The sequence below is a fragment of the Piliocolobus tephrosceles genome, chromosome 21 (genome assembly GCF_002776525.5).
Source record: "Piliocolobus tephrosceles isolate RC106 chromosome 21, ASM277652v3, whole genome shotgun sequence".
Taxonomy (NCBI): Eukaryota; Metazoa; Chordata; class Mammalia; order Primates; family Cercopithecidae; genus Piliocolobus; species Piliocolobus tephrosceles.
In genome coordinates, this window is record NC_045454.1 from 50,947,076 (window position 1) to 50,972,216 (window position 25,141).

Here is a 25,141-nt window from a genome sequence, read left to right on the forward strand (position 1 = left end):
TGGCCGACCTGCGCGGCGGGCCCGGAGCCGCCCCGGGGGGCGCCTCGCCCGCCTCCTCCTCCTCAGCCGCCTCGTCCCCGTCTTCGGGCCGCGCCCCCGGCGCCGCGCCCTCCGCCGCCGCCAAGAGCCACCGCTGTCCCTTCCCGGACTGCGCCAAAGCCTACTACAAGTCCTCTCACCTAAAGTCGCACCTGCGGACGCACACAGGTGAGCGCAGTCGCGATCCCGGGCCGTGCGGGGGCGGACGGCTGAGCCCCCTCCCCCGCCGGGACCCCGAAACTGCGTGGCGCGTGGGGGGCGGGGAGGGGGGCGCGCCCGGGCCGCAGCCGCGCCGGCCGGCAGGGCGGGGCCTCGGTGGGTGGGGCGCGCGCGGGGGGCGTGGCGGCCACGCGGTCGGGCGGCGAGCGGATGGCCGCCCCGGCGGCAGTGGCTGGGGCTCCGGGGGCCCAGAGAAGTCCGCGGGCGGGGGTGAGGCTCCTGGGCGGGCTACCTCTCTCTCTGGCCCTTGTTCCGTTTTTTTTTTTTTTTTTTCCTTTTGCGTTATGGTCTGGGCGGTGGGCACTGTGGTCGGGGCATCCGGCTCTGGGGTTCTGGGTCCTCCCCCTCCCCCAGCCTCAGTTTCCTTATCTATGAAAATGGAGGAGGAACCGCGTCGCCGCCTCCAGGGTGGCCGCGCGGATTCTCCCCAGAGGTCGGCAGAGCACCTGGCGTGAGGCCAGGATGGGGGGAGCCCGGCACGTTTTCTCTGCGTTCTCCGTATTTTAACCAGGGGGAGGGCGCAGCTGGGAGCGCCGGTCGTGGCCTGAGTCTCGGGCGGGGGGACTTTATAGGAAGACTCTCGAGGGGCTCGGGTCCACACTACGTGTATTTCCCCGGCGTGTTTGTTCGCCCCTATCTGGCGGGCGATTTGGGAAGGTGCGCAGGGTTGGAGCGGGGAGCGCTCCGGCTACACCAACGTCGTCCTAGCGCAGTCCCCGGGGCGGCGAGGGGAACCGGGAACCGAGTGGGCCTGGCCGTAATTTTTCACTCCGTCTCCTTCTTGGATTCCACCTTCTAGTTTGGACTGGGGAACAGGGGACGGTGGGCCTTGATGGCCGGCCTGGTTTTGGGCGTTAGAGGTGCTTGTCCCTTCTGGGGAGAGTGGGGGGCTGGGGGAAGCCTGTGGGGCCGCACTTGGGCTTGGCATTCTGGCCTTGCCACCAAACAGAGGACCTGTACCCGATCTGGGTCTCAATTTTCTCATCTCTGTCAAGGGTGCGATGCTGTTTCTATTTCATAGCCGTAGCGGGGGCCGTTTTGGGCAGCGGGATACTCCAAGGGGGCTTGGTCCGTGGGCTCGGATTGTAGGGACACGTGGAGCGGCCGAAGGGAAGCAGGTTGTCCAGAGTGGTGAGGCTGAGGGGAGCAGGGGCGGCGAAAGCCTTGTGCAAAAATTGAGGGTTCATCCTTGGGGTATGGGGAGCCGCGCTGGGACGCCTGAGGCTGGAGAGCAGGAGGGCGGGTGGGGGCGGTGGTTTGTAGCCTGCAGGCTGCCCCCCTCTCTGTTCTCCACTCTTTCCACCCCTTGCTCAGTCCCTGTCCTGGTCCCAGGGGCCTGGAGGCTCTGCCCACCTTGAGACACAGACGGGAACCAAGGGCGTCAAGACAGGACTTGGGTGGGGTCTGCGTTTTCTGCGAGGACCCCTCGGCGGAGGGGCCCCAGGGTGTTACCTCTTTTTGAGGGCAATAGGGTCTGTGTATCTCCGCGGGGAGGGACATTGGGGGACTGTGAAGATGGCGAGGCAGCGTTGGGAACAGAAAGGGAGGTGCCTCTCTGGGCGGTGGGCAGGGCTCCAGGAATACCCTGGCTTGTTGGGGGTGAGTTTGTCGATCTGAACAGACAGGGGGCTGAAGTGGGAGCCTGTTGAGAAAGCGACTCCCACCTGTCTACCCAGGTCATTCTTCATATGCCAGATGGCGTGGCCTGAGAGATCCATTTGGATTTTCTGAGTTTCTGGGTTAAGTGGACAGGATGGCCACCTCCCACTGTGGCACCCAAGAGGCGCTTCCATAGGCCCCTGGGTAGTGGGGGCAGCGGTCCCTAAGCCAGCAGGGAGGGGAAGGATGGGTTCGGAGTCCTGGGAAGGGAGGATTGTTATCCTGGGATTGCGGTGATAAACTGAGGCCTGGGGGTGCAGATGTGCTGACAATTCGCCACCGTCTACCCTGTGTGGTGGGGGAGGGTGGGGTGGATCTCCCGGCACCCTCCCCTACCCCTTGGGAGCCTGCTGACATCCCATTCCAAAGCCCCTTTTACAGTAACGATTTGGGGACTGAGAAGGCAGTACCAGGCCCAGGCACCTTGGATTAGGTTTCCAAAGGGTTTTGGATACTTGTGGCTTTCCAGGCTCCTCTTCCAGGCCTCCCCAGCCCCCAGGGCCACTGAAGGGTCTGTGCAAACGGCTTCTTTTCGTGGAAGGGGCTCTGGTTTTTTCACCCCCCGGAGGAGGGAGGGAATGGCTGCCCTTAAGCTGGTTTTGGGGGACAGGAAGTTCATGTGTTTTTTTGGGAGGGAGCCCCATTGCAGGGCTGTCCCTGAATGTAGTGGAGGCTAGGAAAGATCGCAGAGGAACCCAAGTCACTGGCGGCTGCAGGGCTGTCCCAGGGGCCATTGGGAACAAGTTCCGCCCCCACCCACCCCTACCTGGGGTGCTTCTCCTCTGTAAAGGGAACACCCATCGTGGCCTGGCCCCATTTTTACAGATGAACTAACTGAGGCACAGTGGAGGAGCCCCGCTGGTGCGAAGCGTGGCGCTCCCATTATGTCGGCCGCATTTGGCCCTGGGAGTGAAGAGGCCTGGGGAGCGGTGGATGTTTTTCATGGGGCAGCAGGGGGCAGGGCTGCACCTCCCGTCTGCCCAGTCTGGCCCACAGCCCCTATTCCTAGCCCGGCCGGCTCTGGGCTCTCTCTCCCCTGCGTGGGGCGGGGAAGGACTTTGGAAGCTGTGGGTGATGTTGACGCCGTTGCTATGGATACGGAGAGTGAGCGAGCCAGCGAGTTGGGGCGGGGGCGGGAGGAGAGGCTGGCTGTCGGCTCCCTGCTCTCCAAACCCCCTGCATCCCCGGAGGGGGGGCCCGCCACCGGTCAGTGCCCGGCACACTGTCAGCCTGCACCTCCTGAGGGTTTGCCGACACCCTCCCCAGAAGAGGGGCTGAGACCTGGAATGGGTCTTCTCACACAGGACTTCTCCCCTTCACACTTAATACGGAGACATTTAGGGCCTGATGGTTTTCTGGGGAGGGGCTGTCCTGGGCACTGCAGGGTGCTGTGCAGTGTCCCCAGCCTCCACCCACCCCATGCCAGGAGCACCCCCTCCCCAGTCGTGACAGTCACAAATGTCCCCAGACCTTGTCAGTTGCCCCCAGGGGGCTGCAGGGTCACCCCCCGTTGTATCCCCCCGTGAAGTCCCGTTTATTTGCACCTGAGAGGTCTTGGTGAGCCCCTGCTGCAGGCCAGCGCCGAGCGTTCCAGTCCCTGTGCCCCAGGACTTAGGGAACTGTGTTCGTGGGGGCGGGGGGCAGCAGGGTGGTGGCAACAGGGATGCTAGTGATGATGAAAAGCGCTTCCTGGAGGAGGCAGCCTGAGGTCCACTGGGCTGGGAATGGGAGAGGGAGGATGTGCTGGTTCTGGGGCCTGCTGTGGAGGTAGGGATTTGATTGAGGTGGGGAGGGGGCACCTTGGCAAGGTGAAGCGCTGCACGTAATCCCGAGGGTGGGGACGCTGGGGGCGGCTTTGAGGCAGGCTGGGCTTTGCAGAGGCAAATCCGTTTATGGAGAAGGGATTAGGATCAGAGAGGGGTTGAGGAGGGCAGGACGAGATGTGGGAGGGAGCGAGGCGTGCTGGTCTATGCACTGGGTTGGAGGGAGACTCCTCAGGACGAGGTGTGCAGAGGAGTGTCTGAGTGCCTGCCAGGTTTCTGATCCTTTGCTGAAGAGGGCCCCAGGAGAACAGGTGGGTGGGGAAACTGAGGCCCAGAGGGGAACACAGCCATGCCCCACCTCATTCTCCTCTCCACCCGCAGGCAGAACTGTGAGCTCCTGTAGGGTCGGGATGGCAGTGCTGGTGGGCAGAGCTCTGGAGAACTGGCAGCTTATCGGGGAGAGCTGGGGCGGGGCAGTGCCAGGCCACAGGCAGTGGGGGGTAGGGGGCCAGGGACTGCCCTCCCCCACCCACCGCCTCTTGAGCCTGCAGAGTGTAGAGAGCAGCTGGAACTGCCTGCAGGTGCCCCAGCTAGTGGGATGGGGGAGGGTTCCCCCAGGGTTGTGGGGGGCGATAACCACCCCCCCCACCCAGGCTGTCTGATAAAAGCAGCCCGGATCGGCGGGGAGGAGGTAGATGATACCAGCGGGGCAGGCTGTGGGGGCGGGGGGCGCCGCCCTGGCTCAGGCCATTTCTGGAATAGAGGTTACACAGGCATCAGGGCTGTTGAGGGGGTTGTCCCCTGCCTACCCCCAGGTACCCAGAGTCTGGAGTAGGAGGTCAGGAGGGCCTGGGCTGGGCCTCAGGTGCACCTCCTTTTGGGGAGAAGGGAGTAGTGATAGTTTGGCGGGGGGGGGGGGGGTGGAGGGGGACAGGGGTATTCAAGATGCTGAGCAAACATCTGCTCTTGCTCTGGTTGGAGCCAGAGCTTGATCCCCTAGGTCTCCTCCCTTTTCACAGATACGCAGTAAGCACCTGCTGTATGCCAGGCCTGTGCTGGGCATTGCTGGGGACCCAGCTGTGAATGAAGTACCTGCTTTCAGCTTCTGTTGGAGTGCAGGAGTGCAGATACTATACCCACAAGATGCGCGCGTTTTTGGAAGCCTGGCACAAGGACAGAGAAGCTGATGAAGGGCGCTTGGGGGGCACCAGGCCACTGTGAGGGGGAGTGCTGCTTAGAGAAGCTCCGAGCAGCAGGATCAGCCGTCAGCTCTGACCCTAGGCCAGGGCGGAGCTCAGGAAAGCTAAGCGCAGTCTGGGTGGCCCAGGCGGGAGCTGCTGGACTACTGCACTAGTCCAGGCGTGAGCGGGGAGGGGCAGGGTGGGGTCTGGACAGATCCCGAAGGCGATGGGATTTGGCTGGCGGGTGGCACATGGGGAGGTTCGGGATTGACACACCGGCCGGTATGCCTGCCTGCGTGTTTGGCGGGAACAGCAGAGGGTTTGGAAAGGGGAAGTCTGGAGGAGTGGGGATGGGGGAGGCAGGAAGCTTTGGCTTTGGGAAGTCAGGGGAACTGGGGGCACAGTGCGTGTGGGGGTTGCTATGGCCCAGATGGTATGCGAGACCCCACCCCCAGGCTGGTGCGACCTCACCACCAGTGTTCCCCCTTTTCTGCAGCGGCTCCCAGAAGCAGTTACCTATAGCTTCTATAGAAGCTGCTCAAGGATCACCTTAAGGAGCCCCTGCCCCTCCCTGGGTGGGTAAGAGGCCTGCCCCGGCCCCAGCCTTTCCTGGCTCTCCCGGAATGCTTGCTTTGCGGCTGGGGCTGGTCTTCCCTACTTGTGCCTTCCCCTACAGACGCGACCCCATCTGTGAGGTGGACGAGTGCCCCGGCAGGCGGCCGGCCACAGCTCCCCTCCCCACCCCAAGCCCCCCCAGACAAGCTCAGGACATGAGGCTTCCCTATTGGAACCAGGGCCCATGGCACAGTCCCGCAGTCCCGTCTCCAGGCCCCTCCTGTGCCGGCTCAGACGGGGCCGGGCCAGGTTTCCAGGACTTCCTGGCCTCCATTTTTTTGAGCCTGCCTGTTTCTGAGGCTGTCCTGAGCTCACCCGGGCCCAGCCTGAGTCAGAGGGTCAAGTCCACCGCGGCCCCGCCCACTCTGCCCTCTCGCGTTGTCCCCACCCACCGCATCCTCCGGGGGCTGCGTCCCGGCCCGGTAGCGCCGAGCAGCCGGGTGGCTGTGCACCTGGGGGCCCGGCCGGCTGGGAGCCAGCGCACTCTGGGCCCCCACAAGTTCACCCCACCCTCCTCCTTGCGAGCGGATTGTGTGAGAGGCAGGGCCTGGCATTTCGCAGTCGCGCTTCGCCCAGCGCGGCGGGGGTGGGTAGCCCGTGCACCCCCTGCCCTGCCACCCACGTGCGCACGTGCGCGCCCGAGTCTCCGAGAGTGGGGCGGGGCTGGCAGGCACCCAGGCCGGCGAGGCGACCCTGTCCCCGGCGGGAGTGGGACCACGTGAGCGGGGCCGGCTGGGGCTGCGGATGTCCCCGCCGCCGAGCTACGTGCGGCAGCTGTGTTCCCAGCGGCCGCGCGCCCCTGCCCCGCTCGCCCCCCTTGGCAACCTGCTCCTCTTTGCAAACTGGAACTGGGGGAGAGGGAGTGGGGACCAGCCCCACCGCCCTGAAAGGGGAAGTGAACCATCTGACTGCCCGGCACCCAGCCGTGGGATGCCCCCCCTTCCCTCCTGCCGCCTCCCCGCCTGTGCCTTGCAAGATGGCGACACGGCGGCATGTTCCCTGGAGGGGCGCGCGCCCCCATCCTGTGGTCTGCTCCAGCCGCGCTCCCACAGCCAGACCCCCTCCCCAGACTGAGGCCCTTGGGAGCTGTCAGGGCCCAGTGGTTGAGATGGGAGAGAGGTCCCTTCCAGGGCTGCTTTGCGTCTCTTGCTTTGGTTGTAGACGGCCCCCAGCTGAGGGACCCCCGACCCCAGCTGCTGCTGTCTGCATCCTGGGTTGCTTGGGGGAGACTTGGGGTGTGGAGCAGGCAGCCCCAGGGATTTGAGGCTAATGTTGGTCTTGGTGACAGTCGCTGTCTCCCCTTCTCCAGCCGCCTGGACTCACAACCTCTTGGGACGAGGGCTGCTGGTCTCTGTCTGCCGTCTTCTGCTTTGCTGAGGGTGTCAGTGTTTGCCAGGGAGGAAAGATGGGAAGGGGAAAAGGGAAGGTGTTTTCTTTCAGCTCTTCTCGGCTCACGGGTGATCGCTGGTGCCCCTCAGTGGGCAGACCCCTTCACCCTCCCGTCCCCCTCCTCAGCCGGGCTCCCCAGGGCGGTCTCTGATCTTCTTAGAGCAGAGATGTCACCAGGTCACCCTGAGCGTGGCCGTGCCCCTCCTGCCGGCTCTGTACCCCCTCACCACAGTCCCTGCTTTGGGTCCTTCCAGGCCCCTGGCTGGCTGCAGTTCTTCACTGACTGGTGGGAGTGCTCCCAGAGCAAGAACAGTCCCCAGTGCTGGGCGTGGACTGCCCAGTTTGTAGTCCACCAGCTGACCACCCTCCTGGCCGCCCCGGCCCTGCTGTGGCTTCCTTGAGGATAGGCTTTGGCGCCACCCAGGGGAGTTGGTTCTGATGTCTCTCTTGCTACTCAGGGCTCCAGCCAGTGCCACGAGGGGCACATGCGCTCAGTCTCCATCCACGCAACCCGCCCTGTAAAACCCTGGGATGTTGGGAACAATATCTGGGAATGCCATGGTCCCGGGTACCTGGTCATGGCCCGAAAGGGTGGGAGCTTCGGGGACGCAGGGCCCTTTGTCCTGCTCCGGGCCCTGGGTGGAAGTGGACTGACCTGTCCCTCCCCAGTCGTTGGAGACCCCTGTCTGGTGGGGAGACCCCTGTCTGGTGGGGAGATGCTGACATCGCGATGCCACATGCTGTGGGCATGAGACCCTGGCTAAAGGGAGGGGGTCAGGCGGCAGAGTTCTAGAGCAAAGACCCACACGGGGTGGAGGCACACAGGCAGGCCGGGATGGTGACGGCTGCTTAGGGGCAGGATGGGCGAGGCCCGGCCTTGGCTGTGGGAGGGGTCTGTGGAGGAAGTGGCCGGGTGGTGGCCCGCCCCTGCCCAGCGCCATCTGTCCCGTGGGGGCGGGGCGAGTTCAGCCCACCAGGCCCTTCCCCTTCCCGGGAGACCCCGCCCCCTCCCCTCCCTGTGAGCTTTCCTGCCTGCCTTCCATCTAACCACACCCCCAGATCGGGGCCCAGTCGACTGTGCCTGCGGGTTCCTCCTATGTCCCTCTGCTTTCGGAGGGGCCAGGAGGGTTAGGGAAGTTGCCATGATTGTACCCCCATCCCAGGTGGTCATTTGGAAAAGGAGGGGATCATGCACAGACGGGAGGCCCCTGAATGTCCCTCGGGAGGGGCAGGGACAGCCTGACCCGTGTGCTCCGAAAGCCCAACATGCCTTCTGAACGTGCCTGTGCCTGGGACAGACACTGGAGGCCTTTGCTAATCCCTGCCAGGGTCCCGCCTGGGGCCAGAGGCTGCGCCGGCCTGGGGAGCTTCAGCCTTGGGGGTCTGCGGGGCTTGCTTACGGTTAACAGATTCTGGGCTCGCCGCAGAGTCCCTTCTAAGAGCTGGTAGGAAATGCGAGGATTATTATTTTTTTTTAATTTTTCATTTTTTTGAGACGGAGTCTCGCTCTTGGCCCAGGCTGGAGTGCAGTGGCCAGATCTCAGCTCACTGCAAGCTCCGCCTCCTGGGTTTATACCATTCTCCTGCCTCAGCCTCCCGAGTAGCTGGGACTACAGGCGCCGCCACCTCGCCCAGCTAGTTTTTTGTATTTTTTAGTAGAGACGGGATTTCACCGTGTTAGCCAGGATGGTCTCGATCTCCTGACCTCGTGATCCGCCCGTCTCGGCCTCCCAAAGTGCTGGGATTACAGGCTTGAGCCACTGCGCCCGGCCGAAATGCAAGGATTATTTATTAGGGTCTCTGTGGGGCCACCGGAGGGTGGGTAGGGGTTGTATTCTTCATACTTTTCCATGTTTTAAATTCACACCCAGAACTCAGCCTCTAAAACAGCACAGGACAGATGCCCGCCACCCTTTGGGATCTGCTGGAATGTATGTCATCCCTCGCCGCTGACCGCTGTCTGTCTCTGTCTCTCTGTCCAGGGGAACGCCCTTTTGCTTGTGACTGGCAGGGCTGTGACAAGAAGTTCGCCCGCTCCGACGAGCTGGCCCGCCACCACCGGACACACACGGGCGAGAAGCGCTTCTCCTGCCCTCTGTGTTCCAAGCGCTTCACCCGCAGCGACCACCTGGCCAAGCACGCCCGCCGCCACCCCGGCTTCCACCCGGACCTGCTCCGGCGCCCTGGTGCCCGCAGTACCTCCCCCAGCGACTCGCTGCCCTGCAGCCTGGCCGGGAGCCCTGCGCCCAGCCCCGCGCCCAGCCCAGCCCCCGCAGGCCTGTAGGGCCCTCGTCCAGCCCACCCTGACCACCAGGATGCTTCTGCCATCCAGGGGTGTAGTGAGGACCCACGGGGTGCCCGGTCCCCTTCCAGCTGTGGGCAAACTCTGAAGACGCCCCTGCCCCCTCCAGAGAGCGAGGAGGGGGCCTGAGACTGGACCCGGGTCTGCCTGACCTCAGAGGTGGCTCTCAGGACGGGTGACGGGGGCTTGTGTCTGTAAATAGCCATGATACTAACTTTCTTCCCATCTGTGCAACGGGGCCCCCCGGGGCAGCTAGGAGGTCCTCCCCTCTCCTCTCCACTGTCCTCTGCTGGCCCCCTCCCAGGGTGGGGTTTGCGGGGGTGGAGTGGACTTCTGGGAGCCGGCCCAGGAAAGGCACCCCCTGCCCCATCCCTGCAGGCTGGGATGAAGCGTGCAGACAGCCATAGAGGAGCTGGGGGTTGACACGGCCCCTGCCTCTCCCCACCCTACCCCACCCCACCGAAAGCCATGGGAGTAGTTCAGGGAAATGGGGGTGCAGCCCGGCCGCCCCCCACTCGGGTACTCAATCTCAGGTGTCCACAGGTTCTGCCCACGTTAGGGGCTGCCCACCCCCCCAGACCTTGGGGGTAGAGCCAGGAGCGGGGAGGCGTTAGGATGCCCGGAGGGGCTCCAGGTCTCACTTCTGAGACCTGGGATGGGGAGGGAGGGGACCTCTGGGTTCTTCCAAAGAACATTTGACTCAGTGGAGGTCGGTCAGGAGGGAATGCCGGCTTATTTATTTTCCTCTCTCCTCGGGTGTGGGGCCCTAGCTCCCCCTCTCTGGGTGGGTGGGAGAGAGAGGCTGCAGGGGAGGCTGGCACCGGGCCTGGCCCTCCAGCCCCTGCCCTGCCGACTTTGGCCTTTGCGGTATCACGTGACAATCAACTCCCTTAACGACGCCTGCGGCCATTGGGCCTCACTGCCCTCACTGGCCTGCAGGTGGGGCCGTAGAGCCCATGCCCGCCGGGGTTGCAGGCTCTTCCGGGCGTGGGCTGCAGCCTGGCCAGGCCCTGCTTCCCCGACCTCCCCTCCTTCTCCTGGGTTCCTGGAAGAGGTGGGCCCTGGCCTGTGGTCGAGGTCCTGCCTCGTGGACTGGAAACAGAGGGCTGGCTGTGCAGCCTCCTGGGGTAGTTCGTTTTTTTTTGCACCGGGTAGAATATTTTTTCAGGCACGGATTCTTTTTTTCTGGGCCCCCGTGGGTGGTCCGGCATCCTCAGGGGGTGTGAGTGTGTGTGGGGGGGGTCTCTGAGCTGAACTTGGGTGGGTGGGGACTTGTCCCTCAGGGGCCACCTTCGTGTCCTTGCCAGGGGTCGTCCTGCTGTGGCCTGGGTTGCATTTCTTCTTGGGGGGTATTGAGGACCCCCAGCCTGAAATGAGAAGGGTCCTAGGTTCCACGTCCAAGACCCAGAAAGGTGAATCCCCTCACTGTTGGCTGCAGGAGGTTTTTGGTACCCCCTTTTGTTCCAGAACCTTCCTGCATCTCGCTTGCGGGCAGGGGGGCTTTGGATGGCCACTGGTGTGCACCTGGACCCAGCCCCGGCCTGGCAGGATCCAGGGATGGGTGCCTGGGGTCCTGCGCGGAGGGAGGCAGGGGATGCCCTTCCGGAGCTGGGCTCGGAGGGTCTGCCCCATCCAGCCCTCGGCTCTCTCTGTTCTGTCCCTAGCCTCAAACCCTCCTCCGGCAGCGCTAGTGAGATGCCTTAGTCTGTGGGGGTGGGTGGGGGACTGGGGCCCCGTTTTCCTTTAGTGTCTTGTTGGCCCCAGCCCTGGCCGGGGCCTGTCTGGAGCAGGGGAGGGTAGGGCTGTGGGTTCCAGAACTCTCTAACCGGGCCCCTCTCCAGTGTCCAGGGGCCTGGAGAGACCTGCGCCCACCCCTCCACTCCCTCAGGAGCTGCTGGTCACTGGGACCTGGTTCCAGCCATTTGCAGGGGAGGTGGCTCCAAGGGGCGTGTGCTTTCGGTGGGTGGCGCTCCTCCCCCACCCTGCCTGGCCTCATCCTTGTATTTAATTAATTAAACAAGCCCCTTTTTAAACCCTACTCCAGTGTGTGTGTGGTCTCTCTCCCGTGGCAGTCCCCAGCCTGTGGGCACGCTCTGAACCCCTCTGTCCCAACCACTACTGCGGCCCCAAGTTCATCCACCTCGTGGGGAAACTGAGGCAGCGGGCTAGTGAAGAGGGTCTTGGCCAGGCCCCTCTGGCTGAGACACAAAATGCCCTGCCCCTAGCCCTAAGCCCCGCGGAGGGGGCTGCCTGCAACAGCGCGCGCTGCGCCCGCCGGGTGTCACCCACGCCCTGGCGCAGCTGCGCCCCCCGCCCAGCTTCCCGCCCGCCCCGTTGCCTGGCAACCGAGGCACGGTGACATGGCGCCCGGGGGCGTCCACCGCCCTCCCCTTCCGGTGCCGCAGGGGATGGGGGAGCCCGCGCCCCCGGGGCTGCTCACCAGCGCGGGACAGGCTCCCACGGAGGATCCCCCAGCCGCCTCCCGGGCTCCCGTGCTCCTGTATTGAGCGCCTACTGTATGCCAGCTCCCCTCGTGGGAATTGGGAAGAGGGGGCGGTGAGAGCTTTGAAGCCCTCCCCAGGAAAAACCACTCCGGACTCCAGCGCTCCCTAGAGCCTGGAGGCCGGCGGGGCTGGGGTGGGGCAGGGCAGGCCCCTCCTGCACACGTGCTGAGCCCGGGGGCTTCGCCTGCAGCCTGCCCGGGGAAGGGGGTGGTCGGCCTCTGGTATCGCGCGGCCGGCGCCGGCTCACGCCAGATTCCTCCCCAACCTGGGCGGCGAATTCTCGGCTTCACTCGAGGGCAGCCTCTCTCGTGCACCCCCAGTCCTACCCCACCCATCCTCCCATTCTACCGGACGCCCCACAAACATTACTCCCGGGACTCTCGCGCCCCTCCAGCTCCTGCCTGGTTTTCTGCCCTTTTGGAGCAAAATGTCTAGAATGTGGTGTCTACACTCGCAGCCTCACCCCTTAATCTCTGACGGACAGACTCGCATTAGGCTTTTAAATTACAGCGCCCCACCTACAACACACGTGCCTGGAAACAGCGCCATCCTTTTGGTGCGTTTGGGACCCCGATCCTCCTGGGCGTCCCTCCCGCCCGCAGGCTGTCCTTGCCACGCCCCCTTCTCAGTCGAGGGCAGTGCCATCCTGGAAGGTCAAAATCCTTGGGGGAGTCACCCTGGACTCCCCAAGGACTGTGTGTCTCACCACCCACATCTGGCCCATCTGAAAACTCCCTGGGCTCTACCTTCAAAATAGATCCAGAATCCGGCCACCTTTCCTTGCTGTAAGGGCCTCCACCGTGACGGTCTAGCCTCGTTACGACTCACCTGAACCAGTGCAATCACCCTCGCCCTGTTCTCCCGGTGCCCTCACGGTTTGTCCTCCCCACCGCCACCAGAGGGCGTCCATGAGCACCTGGGGCAAGTCTGGTTCCTCCTCTGCCCGCAACCCTCCATGGCTCCCACTCCCCTCACGGTCACAGCCCAAGTCCTCCCTGAAGCCCATAGGGTTCTGCACGACCTGCCCCGTCCTCTCTCTGCCCTTCCCTCCTCCCTTTCTCCCCGTCCTTACTCGGCTCCAGCCACACTGGCCTTCCTGGCTGTTCCTCCAACACACCAGACACAGTCCTGCATGGCCTTTGCAAGGGCTGTGCCCTCTGCCTGGAACACCCTTCCTCCAGAAACCTGCTTGGCTCCCTCATCATCTTTTATTTATCTATTTTTTATTTTTTTGAGACACAGTCTTGCTCTGTCACAGGCTGGAGGGCAGTGGTGCAATCTCGGCTCACTGCAACCTCCACCTCCCAGGTTCAAGGGGTTCTCCTGCCTCAGCCTCCCGAGCAGCTGGGATTACAGGCGCACGTCACCATGCCCAGCTAATTTTTGTATTTTTAGTAGAGATGGAGGTTTCACCATGTTGGCCAGGCTGGTCTCGAACTCCTGACCTCAAGTGGTCTGCCTGCCTCGGCCTCCCAAAGTGCTGGGATTACAGGCGAGAGCCACCATGCCTGGTTCCTAATTTTCTTTTCTTTTTTTTTTTTTTTTTTTTTTTTTTTTGAGACGGAGTCTCGCTCTGTCACCCAGGCTGGAGTGCTGTGGCCGGATCTCAGCTCACTGCAAGCTCCGCCTCCCAGGTTCACGCCATTCTCCTGCCTCAGCCTCCCAGGTAGCTGGGACTACAGGCGCCACCACCTCGCCCGGCTAGTTTTTTGTATTTTTTAGTAGAGACGGGGTTTCACCGTGTTAGCCAGGATGGTCTCGATCTCCTGACCTCGTGATCCGCCCGTCTCGGCCTCCCAAAGTGCTGGGATTACAGGCTTGAGCCACCGCGCCCGGCCCCTAATTTTCTTTAAAACCGCACAAATCCCGCCTTCCCCATTGAACCACCTAGACCAGCCCTGCCTGTCCCCAGCCCAAGCTCTTCTCCTGTTACTATTCCCAAAGCACTTTCCACCTCGTTTCAGGCTGTCTCACTTACTTATCCCGGTGTTCACGGTCTGCCTCCCTGCCTACACCACCACCTCCACCAGGGTGGGGTTCTCTGCTTATGAATGTTTCCAGCATTGTGTGGCACACAGTAGGTGCTCAGTACTTATTTGCTGAATGAATGACCAAGACCAGCTGGCATGGATGGAGCAATCACATAAATGAGACTTTACTTCCCACACATCATCAGGAGCCATGGCAAGGACTCTGCCCTTCCACTGCCCGTGATGGGACAGCTTTGAGATTAGATAAGGTCCCCTGCAGAGTCGCTGATGACCCACCCCAACCCACGTCGCCCCATCATTGCACCCTGTCATTTATTTATCATTGTAAAATCACATGCACATAACATAAAATTTGCCATCTTAACCTTTCTATTATTATTATTAATTGAGACGGAGTCTCACTCTGTCGCCCACGCTGGAGTGCAGTGGTGCAATATCAGTTCACTGCAACCTCCGCTTCCCAGGTTCAAGTGATTCTCCTGCCTCAGCCTCCCAAGTAGTTGGAACTACAGGTGCCCGCCACCATGCCCAGCTAATTTTGTATTTTTAGTAGAGGCAGGGTTTTGCCATCTTGGCCAGGCTGGTCTCAAACTCCTGACCTTGGGTGATCTTCCCTCCTCACGCTCCCAAAGTGCTGGGATTACAGGCATGAGCCATCGCGCCCAGCTAATTTTCGTACTTTTAGTAGGACAGGGTTTTGCCATGTTGGCCAAGCTGGTCTTGAAATCCTGGGCTCAAGTGATCCACCCGCCTCAGCCTCCCAGAGTGTTGGGATTACAGACACGAGCCACTGGGCCCGGCCTAAGACTTTGCTTCCTATTCTTTTTGGGTGTATACCCAGGAATGGAGTTGCTCATAGGGTAACTCTGTTTAACTTCTTCCATCTCTACACAAAATAAAAAATTAGCCAGGCATGATGGTGCACACCTGTGGTTCCAGCTACTCAGGAGGCTGAGGTGGGAGAATCACCTGAGCCAGGGAAGGCGAGGCTGCAGTGAGCCGTGATCGCACCACTGCACTCCATCCTGGGTGACAGAGCAAGACCCTGTCTCTTTAAAACAAAGTTTTTGGGTTTTTTGTTTTACATAGCAGTCGCACTATTTTACAATCTCACCAAAATGCACCAGATTAAACTTCCCATTAAGACGTGGGCCTACCCCACCAGACTACAGAGTTACCCCATCCCAGCCTTGTTCCTCGTTTGTCTGTTAAAATGCACCATCTAGCCTGGTATACAGTAGGCGCTCAATATTTGTTGAACAAATAAGTGAATGTGGACTTGGTCATTAGACTGATGATAAGAGTGGAGGTTGGGGAGATTAAGGCGTTTCCTGAGAGCTAGCTGTATACCAGGGCGAGGGAAGTTTTAAAGAGTGTGAACGGAGTAATTCACCCGTGGGTTTCACCTGGTCCAGGTTTAAGGCCACTTCCCCGCAGAACTATCCTCGTCCAGCAGAGGGCGCTTTAAGGTGATATGCTAACGATGGAAAAATATGCAAATGAGTCATAGCGGGCCCCGCGGGGCTTTTTTTGGTCAGGCGCGTCGTGGACAGCCCTGGCGCCTCAGGGGCCTGGGGCTTAAGATGGCGCCCGTACAGCCGCCAAAGGCCGCGCGGCGGAGTTGGCGAGGCTCCCGGAGACCGCAGGCAGGGCGGCCCCCGCCCTCCTTATTTCCTCCCGCGGCCGTCTGTCCCGGCCCAGGGGTCCGCCACCAGCCTCGGTCGCGCGGGAGCCGGCGTTTCTGAGCAGGCGCGCTGCGGGCAGCCCCTCCCGGGGTCCCTTGCGGCGGCGTCCCGAGGGCCTCTGGGGGCCTCGGAGCAAGATGGCGGCGGCGGGGTCCGTGAGGCGCGGGCGGCGGCGACCGCGGCGCCAGTGAGGGGGCCCGGGGGCCCGGGCGGCTCCGGGCCGGGGCCCCGCCGCGGGACGGACCATGCTACGCTCCACTGGCTTCTTCCGGGCCATTGACTGCCCCTATTGGTCTGGGGCGCCCGGGGGGCCCTGCCGGCGGCCCTACTGCCACTTCCGGCACCGCGGGGCCCGGGTCCCCGGCGCGCCCGGTGACGGCGGAGAGGCGCCCCCCGCAGCAGGTAACTCTCGCCCGCCTGCTCGCCTTGGGCTCAGCTCCCCTGCCCGAGTCTGGAGCCCACCTCCGGTCCCGCCCAGGGTCCCCCTTCTCGGCCCAGTTCCCTCCCCACACGTTCGCGGGCGACGGTTTGCCCAGTCGGGACCGGGACCACCCACCCGGGGACCCGGTGCAAAGCACTAGATCTTTCTAAGCCTTCGTCTTCACGAGTGTTAAGTGTCAACTAGGACGACGCGTCCTGCCAGGGCTGTCTAGAGGGCGGATTGCGAGCGCATGTTGAGTACCGGGCACCGGGCCTGGCACGAGGGGGCTCGGGAGACGGGCGCGGCCGGCACTAGGCAGGCCCTGGACTCCTCCTGCCGCTGATGCGCGCCCGCCGCTTCCCGGACCCCATGTGCTGGTGGCTGCCCTTGTTTATTTCCAAGACGTTTCCTCCGGCCGCGCCTCTGGCAGCCTCAGTCTCCAGTCGTTGAGTCAGGATGGTCCGAGGATCGTCTCCTGAGTGTGTCCAGCCCTGTGTCCAGCATGACTGGGCAGGGAGGAAGTCAAAGCTTACTTGAGTGGGCTCCGAGGAATTCCATGCTTTTGGTCGGGCCGAGGACGTTGGTGGACTCCACCTCACAGCGTCATGGTGGTTTACATCGTCATGGCAGCGTTTCTTGGAGGAGATGTGGGATTTGGATTGGAGAAAAAGGACATCGCAAGGAAAGGCGTGGAGGGAGGGTTATCGAGTGTGATGTCATTCAGACTCCCCTGTGACCTCTGTCCCTTGATAGTGGCTCTCTGCTTCCCCCAGCCCCTGACTTCTTTAATCCCGGATTTCCTCACTGGGCGTGAGTTTCAAGCATTGTTTTTACTTTTCCCATGAAACAGTCTCAGCTCAGAACCTTTTCCTTCAAAAGAGGAACATCTTCGCTGGGAGTTAAGAATAGGTTTATTATCCTGTTTTGCCAGAAAAGGTAGCATTTTTTTCTGATTTCCCTGATAAGTGTGCTTAGGACACCTGCACCTGTGGGCGGTTGTTTGCAGGTGGACAGATGCAAGCAATCACTCGTCAGCTCCCCACCGCCCAGCATCTTTGCTGTGCCTCAGGCAGGGGATTCAGAGCTGCCTACGATGCTGGCTGTGCTCTCAGGGACCTGCCGACACATGTGCCTGCAGATCCCTTAGCATGGGTGGTGATGTCCTGGGAGCACACAGCCAGCTTTGGCGGGGGCTGGGAGTTGGTGAAGAAGGCAGTGCGTGGGAGAGGCTTCTCGGAGGCTGTGACACCCGACTCACGATGCTCGTTTTCACCCTATTTTTAGAGACAGGGTCTCACTCTGTAGTCCAGGCTGGAGTGCAGTAGTGCGGTCACAGCTCTTTGAGGCCTCGACCTCCTGGGCTCAAGGGATCCTCCTGCCTGAACCTCCTGAGTAGCTGGGGCTGTGGGCAGTGTGTGTCACCACACCTGGCAAACTGTTGTATTTTTTTGTGGGGATAGGGTCTCACTATGTTGTCTAGGTTTGTCTCAAACTCCTGGTGTCAAGCAGTCCTCCTGCTTCGGCCTCCCAAAGTGCTGGGGTTACAGGTGTGAACTCGCACCCGGCGCGAGTCAGGCTTTTGATATCTGTGTGCATCCCAAATGGCCCATTTGTTTCCCAAAGGCTTGTTTTATTTTTTTTTGAGATGGAGTTTCGCTCTTTTTGCCCAGGCTGGAGTGCAATGGCGCGATCTCGGCCCACCGCAACCTCCACCTCCCGGGTTCAAGCAATTCTCTTGCCTCAGCCTCCTGAGTAGCTGGGATTACAGGCATGCGCCACCAACCTGGCTAATTTTGTAATTTTAGTAGAGATGGGGTTTCCCCATGTTGGTCAGGCTGGTCTTGAACTCCCAACCTCAGGTGATCCACCTGTCTCAGCCTCCCAAAGTGCTGGGATTACAGGCGTGAGCCACCGCGCCCGCCCCCAAAGGCTTATTTTTGAGGGTCACTTTGGTGATGTAGTGTTCCTGTCTGCCCCACGTTCCTATGGGAAAAATGCGGCTGCCTGCCTCTTACCACGGTGTGTCTGCATTTCCCTTCTGCTGGTGAGAATGAGCTCCTTTTCCCATCTCTGGTGGGGTGGTCGGGCTTTCTGTTACTGTCTGTTACTATCTGGTAGAGGCTGCCTCCCCCGCAGAGAGGCAGGATCCATCTTCCTTACCGTGAGGCTCCTCTGACCCTCTGTTTCCTCTTCTGTGACATGCTCATCAGACTGCCCTCTGAGAACACCAGGGGAGAATGCATGTCCCATGTCCACCCTCCAGATTTACACACGCCCAGTTTTCTGTGGGGTTTGAAGAGGCTGGCGTGATCTAGCCTTTGCCATGTCCTCTCAAAGGGATTTCAGGGTGGACAGGGCAGCAGCCTCCAGAGAGGCGATAGACAGGAACGCTGGCCTCCCAGGATTGAGAGTGGACAGAGGTTCAGGTGAAAGGCCCTCAGCCAGCCCTGGAACACCTGTGGCGCCATGCTCTGTGCTGGGCACGCGCTGCAATGGTGACCCTGTGAGCTGTTTGCTGCTGGTGGGGAAATGGGGGCTTATCGAGGAACGTGTTTTGCCCATACCACCACCTGGCCAGGGCAGGTCTGGAGGCTCCAGAGCCTCTGGGAGGAGAGAGCATCTGATGAGGGCACCAGGGCAGGCAGGGTTGCGGAGGCTTGGCGGAGCTGCAGCGGGAACAAGAAGATGGCCGGTGCTCCTGGGCCTGGGTCACAGGCTCAGTGGGTCATTGGCGACCTTGAGCAGCACGGCTGAAGGACTCAGGTTTCCTCCTGAGCTCTTATCCCTGGGCAGGCTCAACCGTTTTATTTAATTAATTAATTTTTGAGACAGGGTCTCACTTTGTCGGCCAGGCTGGAGTGCAGTGGTACGATCACAACTCGCTGCAGCCTCGACTCGGGGGCTCCACCGGGCTCAGCCTCCTGAGTAGCTGAGACCACAGGCATGTGACATCACACCTCACTAATGTGTAAAATTTTTGCCGAGACGGGGTCTTACTTTATTGCCCACGCTGGTCTTGAGCTCCTGGACTCAAGCAATCCTCTCTCCTCAGCCTCCCGAAGTGGTGGGACGACAGGCGTGAAGCACTGTGCTGGGCCTCTCCGCCATTTGAGAGCCGGCTGGACCTGCCCAGGGTGGCTTGGAGGGATGGTCCAGCAGCCCTTATGGCGGGCACGGTGTAGCCCTGGGATGCAGGGACATGCAGCCCCGGCCTAGAGGGGCAAGTTCTATCCCGGCCTTGAGAGTTGTAAATGAGCGTTACTCTCCTCACAGTGGCCGCTGTCTGCTGCCTGGGCCTTGGCTGCAGCCTGGTGGTAGGGGAGGGTCTTGGTTGTCTCTGTGGAGTGGGCAGGGCTAGATCCCACCTTCCTCCAATCTGACCTCAGAGCCCAGGCCCCTGCCCACTGCCCCGCTCTCCCTGCGGCATCTCACAGTGTCTGTGCCCTACGGAGAGGCAGGACGACGTTTTCCAGGAGAGGGAACCCTTACAGGGAGGATTGCAGGAAAGCCGAGGAGGGCTCTCCAGAGGTACAGTGGGCCCCAGCCCAGGGCTTCATGGCTCTGGCAGGAATGCCCTCCCAGATGATGCTTCCTCCAGGAAGGCAGAGGCTGCGGGCCCTGCGTTGAGGGGATGCTGGTGCTGCGCCGCAGGCCAACTCAGGCCCCAGCAGGACAGTCCTGGGCCTGGGGAAGGGGCCATCCTATACTGCAAAGTGGGTGGCAGACGTGTGTGCGGGCAAACAGCTCCTGCCCTCAGGGGTCCTGCAGTCGGGTTCAGGATCTGGCAGCCCAGTGCCAGTGGTTCTGGATGGGGCCATTGGCGGCGTCCCAGCTGGGGGTCCAGGCGACTCTGCAGAACTGCATCTGTAGAGGGCAGGGGTCCTGAGGTAGAGGCGTTCAGGGAGCAGCTCCAGGTACATGGGGAGCCCTGGAGCCCACCCGCCATGTACCCAGTATCTCGTGAGCCTTCCAGCAGACTTGGGTCGGGCAGGGATCCTCCTCCTTCTGGCTCTTCAGATGCGGCCCCCCACCTGGGCTCTGGGGTGCCTACGTCTGGACTTGGCCGCTGCCACATCAGTACTGGGCGGACTCTGCCTGTGACCCCCAAACAGCAGTGGGAGTGGCTCTTCCCGGTTGACAGATGAGAAAACCGAGGCCCAGTGTTGGGAGGCCACTCACCTGTGTGCGTGTGGCTGATGACTGGGGGTACTGGGCTGGATGTGGGTGGGCCGGGGCCCTGCCTGCCTCCTCAGCCGTTTCTGCTGCCAGCCTCTGTGGGCTGGGAACAGGAGGAGGGAACTTGAAACCTTCCAAGGATGGGCCTGCGGTAGGCCCGGCTCTCTGGTGACACTGACAGCCTCCCCTCCCCCGGTAGGCAGCTGAGCCCCAGGATCCTCCTGATCTGGCAGGGCTTGCCGCCTCTCCTGGGAAACTCTGAGGCCCCTGAGTCAGGTGAGAAGGGAGCAGGAGGCCAAGAACGGCGCCTCGCTGCAGAGGGTGGCTTGTTTTCATCTCTGGCCTCGCAGGAGGGTTGGGAACTCCCACTGGCTGTGTCCTGCGCTGCCTCCTGGTGGCTGGGTGACAACCGGGTTTCCGTGGGGCAGTGAGGGTGCCGTCTGACCACCTGTGCTGCCTTCAGAGCCCTGACGGTGTGTGCTGTCCTCGGTGCGACTTTGCATCCGCAGTGAGCTGCGTCCAGGAAGGAACGGACTCTGGGGGAGAACCCCCACAGCCGGCAGTATTTTCTTGTGGTTTCCCAGGCCTGGCTGGGGCATATGAGGACCTGGGGGTGATTTTACCTGCGGGTGGCAGATGGGCAGTTGGACCAGCGGGGCCACCGGCCTGGCCTGGAGTGGCAGCTGTGGAGCTTGCTGGAGGGACGGTTGCCGCTGGGGACATTGGGGGCCAGATTGTTGTCTCGTGGGCTGTTCTTTGCGTTGTAGGACGTTGAGCAGCGTCCCTGGGCTTCCCCGACCCCAGTGGTGACAACCACCAGTGGTGCTGAGGCCATTTCTTTTTCAGCGCTCGCCGGGGAGCCTGCGAGTCCAGCTCGTGCGGCTCTGGGCCCTGGGGAGCTGGGACCCTCTTGGCTGGGGGTTGAAGCTTTGCCCTGGCCTGGAGGAGGAGGAGACCCCAGCCCATGCTCCCACCACAGGGTGGGTGGCTCTTGATGTTCCTGTGTGGAGGGGATTAGAGGAAAGGGGCCTGGGGTTTCTGGAGCAGCCGCCTTCTTGCAGATGCTGGCAGGACTGCGCTGGCAGCTCTCCTCCAGGTGGATGGCGATGGGAAAAGCGCCGGGTTCCCAGGGCCTGTCTGTGTTCCCAGGGCCTGGGGGCCTGTCTGTGTTGCCATGGGTGTCTGGGCGCTTTACTTTGGAAGGTACTGTTTTCTGACCTGGGGAAATGTTTGTTTTAGAAACCTCTGAGAATGCGAAAGAGCCACAGGAGAAGCCTCACAGATGAGGTTGGATTCTGTTTTTTTTGGTGGGGGGGCCTTTTTCCAAGGTTCTGAGGTCCTTACCTGACTTCCCGAGCGCCTGGGCAGCTTTGAAAACCTGGCTTCTGGGCCCAGAGCCTGTCTCCAGGCGTGGGCCATGTCCGTCAGGACTGGTTTTGGTATTCGTATTTTAGGATTCTTTGCTTAGGTCTTCAGTAGAGCAGTGACGGATCCCGACAGGCAGTTCTGCACCCTGGGAATGTTGGGAGATGTCTGCAGACGTTTTGGTTGCCAGTTTGGGGGTGCAGGCACAGAGAGGGCGGAGGCCAGGGACGCTGCTCAGCACCCTTCAGTGCCAAGGACAGCCCCGCAGACAGGGATCTAGCCTGGGGTCGGTAGTGCCGAGGACGAGGATGCTGGTCTGCTGGCCCAGCCTGTTTTTGTGTTTCCTTTCTGTTTTTTGTTTGTTTGTTTGTTTTGTTTTTTTTTTTTTGCAACAGAATCTGGCTCTGTTGTCCAGGCTCTTGGAGTGCAGTGGCTCCATCTTAGCTCCCTGTAACCTCCGCCTCCTGGATTCAAGTGATTCTCCTGCCTCAGCCTCCCAAGTAGCTGGGATTATAGGCGACTGCTACCACGCCTGGCTCATTTTTGTATTTTTAGTAGAAATGGGGTTTCAGCATGTTGACCAGGCTGGTCTCGAACTCCTGGCCTCGGGTGATCCACCTGCCTTGGCCTCCCAGAGTGCTGGGATTACAGGCGTGAGCCACTGCACTGGGCCTGTTTTTGTGTTTTTGAGAGGGATGGCTGAGCTGGTGGTCTGCCTATAGGGAGAGGCAGAGGCCCTGAGAAGCACCGTCCCTGCCCCCAGAGCCTGAGACAGGCAGAGCAGCTCGCTGGGGCCGAGGTCAGCAGGGACAAGCGTGCCAGCTGGGAGGGGTTCCGGGGACTCCTGTGGTGCCTGAGCCGCCCCCCCCTGCCCCTCCCAGAGCCCTCTGCAGCTTTACCGTCTCCTCCAGGGACTGCAGACTTGAGGCGCAGGTGCTAGTGGCTGGCCTCTGTCCCTCTGGAGACCACAGCCTGGAATGAAGGCATCTTGCTTGGCTTTCTGTGGGGCAGAGCTCGCTAGGAAGGCTCCGGCCTCCACCTGCTGGGCGTTACCCCCTCGAGCCTGTTGCTTCCTGAACCTCCGTGAGCTCTTGTGCACAATGGGGTGGTGGCATCTGAGTGTGACAGGAAACGTGCAGGCTGTGCCGTAACAGGCCTCACTTTGACGAGGAAACGCTGTCCTCCTCCACCCTCCTCCCCACCCTCAGAATCCCTTCTGCAAAGCAGTCCCTGGAGAGGAGCAGGCAGGTTTTGGGGGAGCGCTGGGGGCGCAGGGCCGTGGCTTGCTCCTTACGCTGTCCACGCAGTGGGTAGACTGTTGGTATGATCTGTTGCAGAACAAAAAGCAAAAACCTGAAAAGGAAATAAACAGGGTAGAAGGAGACACCTGGGTCCCAGGGAGCCAGGAGCCTGTCAGGGCAATCCTGGGGGTCCCTGAGCTTCATGGGGACCTCTCACGTCGCCTTTCCTCCTCCTCCGCTAATAGCCGAGTCCTCGGGGACCCTTGGAGGAGCCCCATGTGTACTGGCTGTTTCAGGGCTGTCCTTTCCTCAGGCTCTGAGAAGTTTTTGGGAACGCCTGCAAGGACAGAGCGCCTCCCGTCCCATGACAGGCTGCATGCCTGGAGGCCGGGGTTCCTGAACCTGCCTTTGCTTCCAGCCTCAGGAAAGGAGTGGTTGTGGGAGGACTCCGGACGTGCTGTGGGCTGAGCCTGGACACACACTCCACAGGACTTCGGTGTTCTCTGTAAAGCCAGGAGCTGGTCCTGTTGCCCTCCATGGCCCTGTCTGGGTCCATCTGGACTCAACGTCTGTGGGTCTAGGCTGAGGGGCCTCGGGAAACAGAAGCGGAGGGGATGACGTGGGGTGGGCCCGGGTCCAGGAGAGAGGGCAGCTGTCACTGGGAGTTGCAGGGAGTGGAGTGGGTGACGTGGGGTGGGCCCAGGTGTTACCTGGAGTTGTAGGGGACTGGGGCAAGTGTTTCCAAGCACACAATGACTGGGCTGGGTTTTGGAGGATGAGTAGGAGTTTGCCTGTGGCTGGAAGTGGGATTAGGGCTGTGGGCTCTGGGGATGGAGACAGCCCACTGAAAGCCTGGAATGTTCTCACGCTCTGGGCTTGGGGCTGCTTGGGAGCTTGTGGCCGATGGGGGCTCACTGTTGACATGCCGTCTCGTGTCTCCAGCCTGGGAGTGCTGCCGTGGTTGGGCAGTATGCGACTCTTGGCTTTCTGCAGTCTCGTCCTGTTCCCACAGAGACTCACGTCTGGAGAGTTGATGTGCCGCGGGCATGGAGGGGCCGGTGCCTCTGGGTCAGTGTTTCCTTCCCCTTCCCACTTTCCTTCCTTCCTCCTATCTCTGCAGACACCTGCCCTGGGCCAACTCCAGCAAGCCTGGGGTGCCCAGAAGAGCCTGGCAGGGGCAGGACCAGGAAGGTGGCGGGAGCGTGTCCTTGGCAGTGTGGGCCCGGCGTGCACTCCAAGCGTCTCCGCACCCTGTGGCTTCCCAGCCTGTCCGTTTGTCCTGGCGATAGGTCCATCTGCACCCTGTTAACGGTCACAGGTCACAGTCCGTTTTTCTGAGACCCCTCCCTCCTCCTCTCATGGTGGCTCAGAGGCCCTCAGGGACCAAAAAGGAGCCAGCACTGCCTCAGGAGCAGGCCCCAGGCAGGCAGGATCTGAAAGCTATGGCAGTGGGCCTGGGCAGGTCCGAGTCGACCACAGCCCTGTGTGCCCTGGCCGAGGAGGCAGAGTGAGGTGAGGGCTCCCCCATGCCTTCCACCTCTGTATCCCAGGCACCATGCCCGGCACTGCTGCTTCTGCAGGGAGGACCTTGGAGGGCTGCCTGGAGGAAATGGACTTTGGGGGAGTGAACGAGACAGGGAGGGAGGGCCCTACCCTTTGCGCTCTGCAGGCTGTGTGCCCTCTCTGAGGTCCTGGGCAGGTATTAAGAGAACATGTGCTGGAGGAATGAATGATGGGGCCAGGGTTGGCCCACCTTGTCAGCCAGCGCCCCCGCCCCCCAGCACCTGCACACCGGTCACCAAGTGACAAAAACAGCTCGTGCTTGCAGTCACCCTGGTGTGTGGGGTCCTCCTTAGGTGCCACGGCACCCATCCTCGGAACATGTGAACCCCTGGCTGAGGGGCAGTGCCCTGCAGAGGTGCCCACTCCAGCTTCTCTGTGAGCCCCTGGGAGAGGCTGCAGGGCTCTTGGATGCTTTTAGTCCTCTGTGCGTGACGGGGAGCACAGGAACCGTGGAAACACCCACTGGGAAATGTGCTTTGGGGGACAGAAAAGACTTTGGGATGAGGAGGAGCTGAGAGCTGGACTCTTTCTTTTTTTTTTTTTTTTTTTTTTTGAGACAGAGTCTTGTTCTGTCGCCCTGGCTGAAGTGCAATGGTGTGATCTTGGCTCACTGCAGCCTCCACCGCCCGGGTTCAAGTGATTCTCCTGCCTCAGCCTCCCGAATACCTGGGATTACAGGAGCACGCCGCCACGCCCGACTGGTTTTTTGTGTTTTGGTCGAGACAGAGTTTCACTGTGTTGCCCAGGCTGGTCTCAAACTCCTGAGCTCAGGCAATCCGCCTGCCTCGGCCTCCCAGAGTGCTGGGGTTGCAGGCGTGAGCCACCGTGCCTGGCTGAGAGCTGGACCCTTAACTTGCTCTGTGTGGGCCATGGAAGTGGCTCACAGCCAAGATGGGCTCTAGGCAGGGATGGAGAGGCACAGGGGAGAAGACCCCACTGGCCCCGCCCCATCATGTGGTGGCAGTCAGGCCCCTCCCCTCCGATTCTTGTCCTTTGCCATTTGTACCCTTCTGTTTCAGTTTATTTTT

At 61.5% G+C, this 25,141-nt stretch overlaps 2 protein-coding genes and 1 long non-coding RNA gene across 4 annotated transcripts in view; 2 read left to right on the top strand and 1 right to left on the bottom strand.

The window, feature by feature from the left end:
• Positions 1–2: 2 nt before the first annotated feature.
• On the top strand, positions 3–11,205 carry KLF16 (Kruppel like factor 16; the record flags this gene model as incomplete). The annotated part of the gene is made up of 2 exons (XM_031934732.1): positions 3–207; positions 8,848–11,205. Coding segments are annotated over 2 exons (507 nt in total), but the record flags the coding sequence as incomplete, so codon positions are not given.
• Positions 11,206–15,440: 4,235 nt separating this feature from the next.
• The window catches only part of REXO1 (RNA exonuclease 1 homolog), a 37,594-nt gene continuing 27,893 nt past the window's right edge, over positions 15,441–25,141 (top strand). The window contains exon 1 of one of the 2 annotated variants that reach the window (XR_003309980.2): positions 15,441–15,749. Coding sequence is in view for 1 of the 2 variants with exons in the window: in XM_023183613.2 (XP_023039381.1) it covers positions 15,593–15,749 (157 nt within the window). In the remaining variant the exon portion in view is untranslated. The remainder of the gene's footprint in view (positions 15,750–25,141) is intronic. The other variant, XM_023183613.2, reaches the window with a different exon arrangement.
• Positions 20,934–22,439, bottom strand: LOC111520672. The gene is made up of 2 exons (XR_002724738.2): positions 22,209–22,439; positions 20,934–21,457 (listed from the first exon to the last, which is right to left on the bottom strand). It is a non-coding gene; the product is annotated as an uncharacterized LOC111520672 (long non-coding RNA).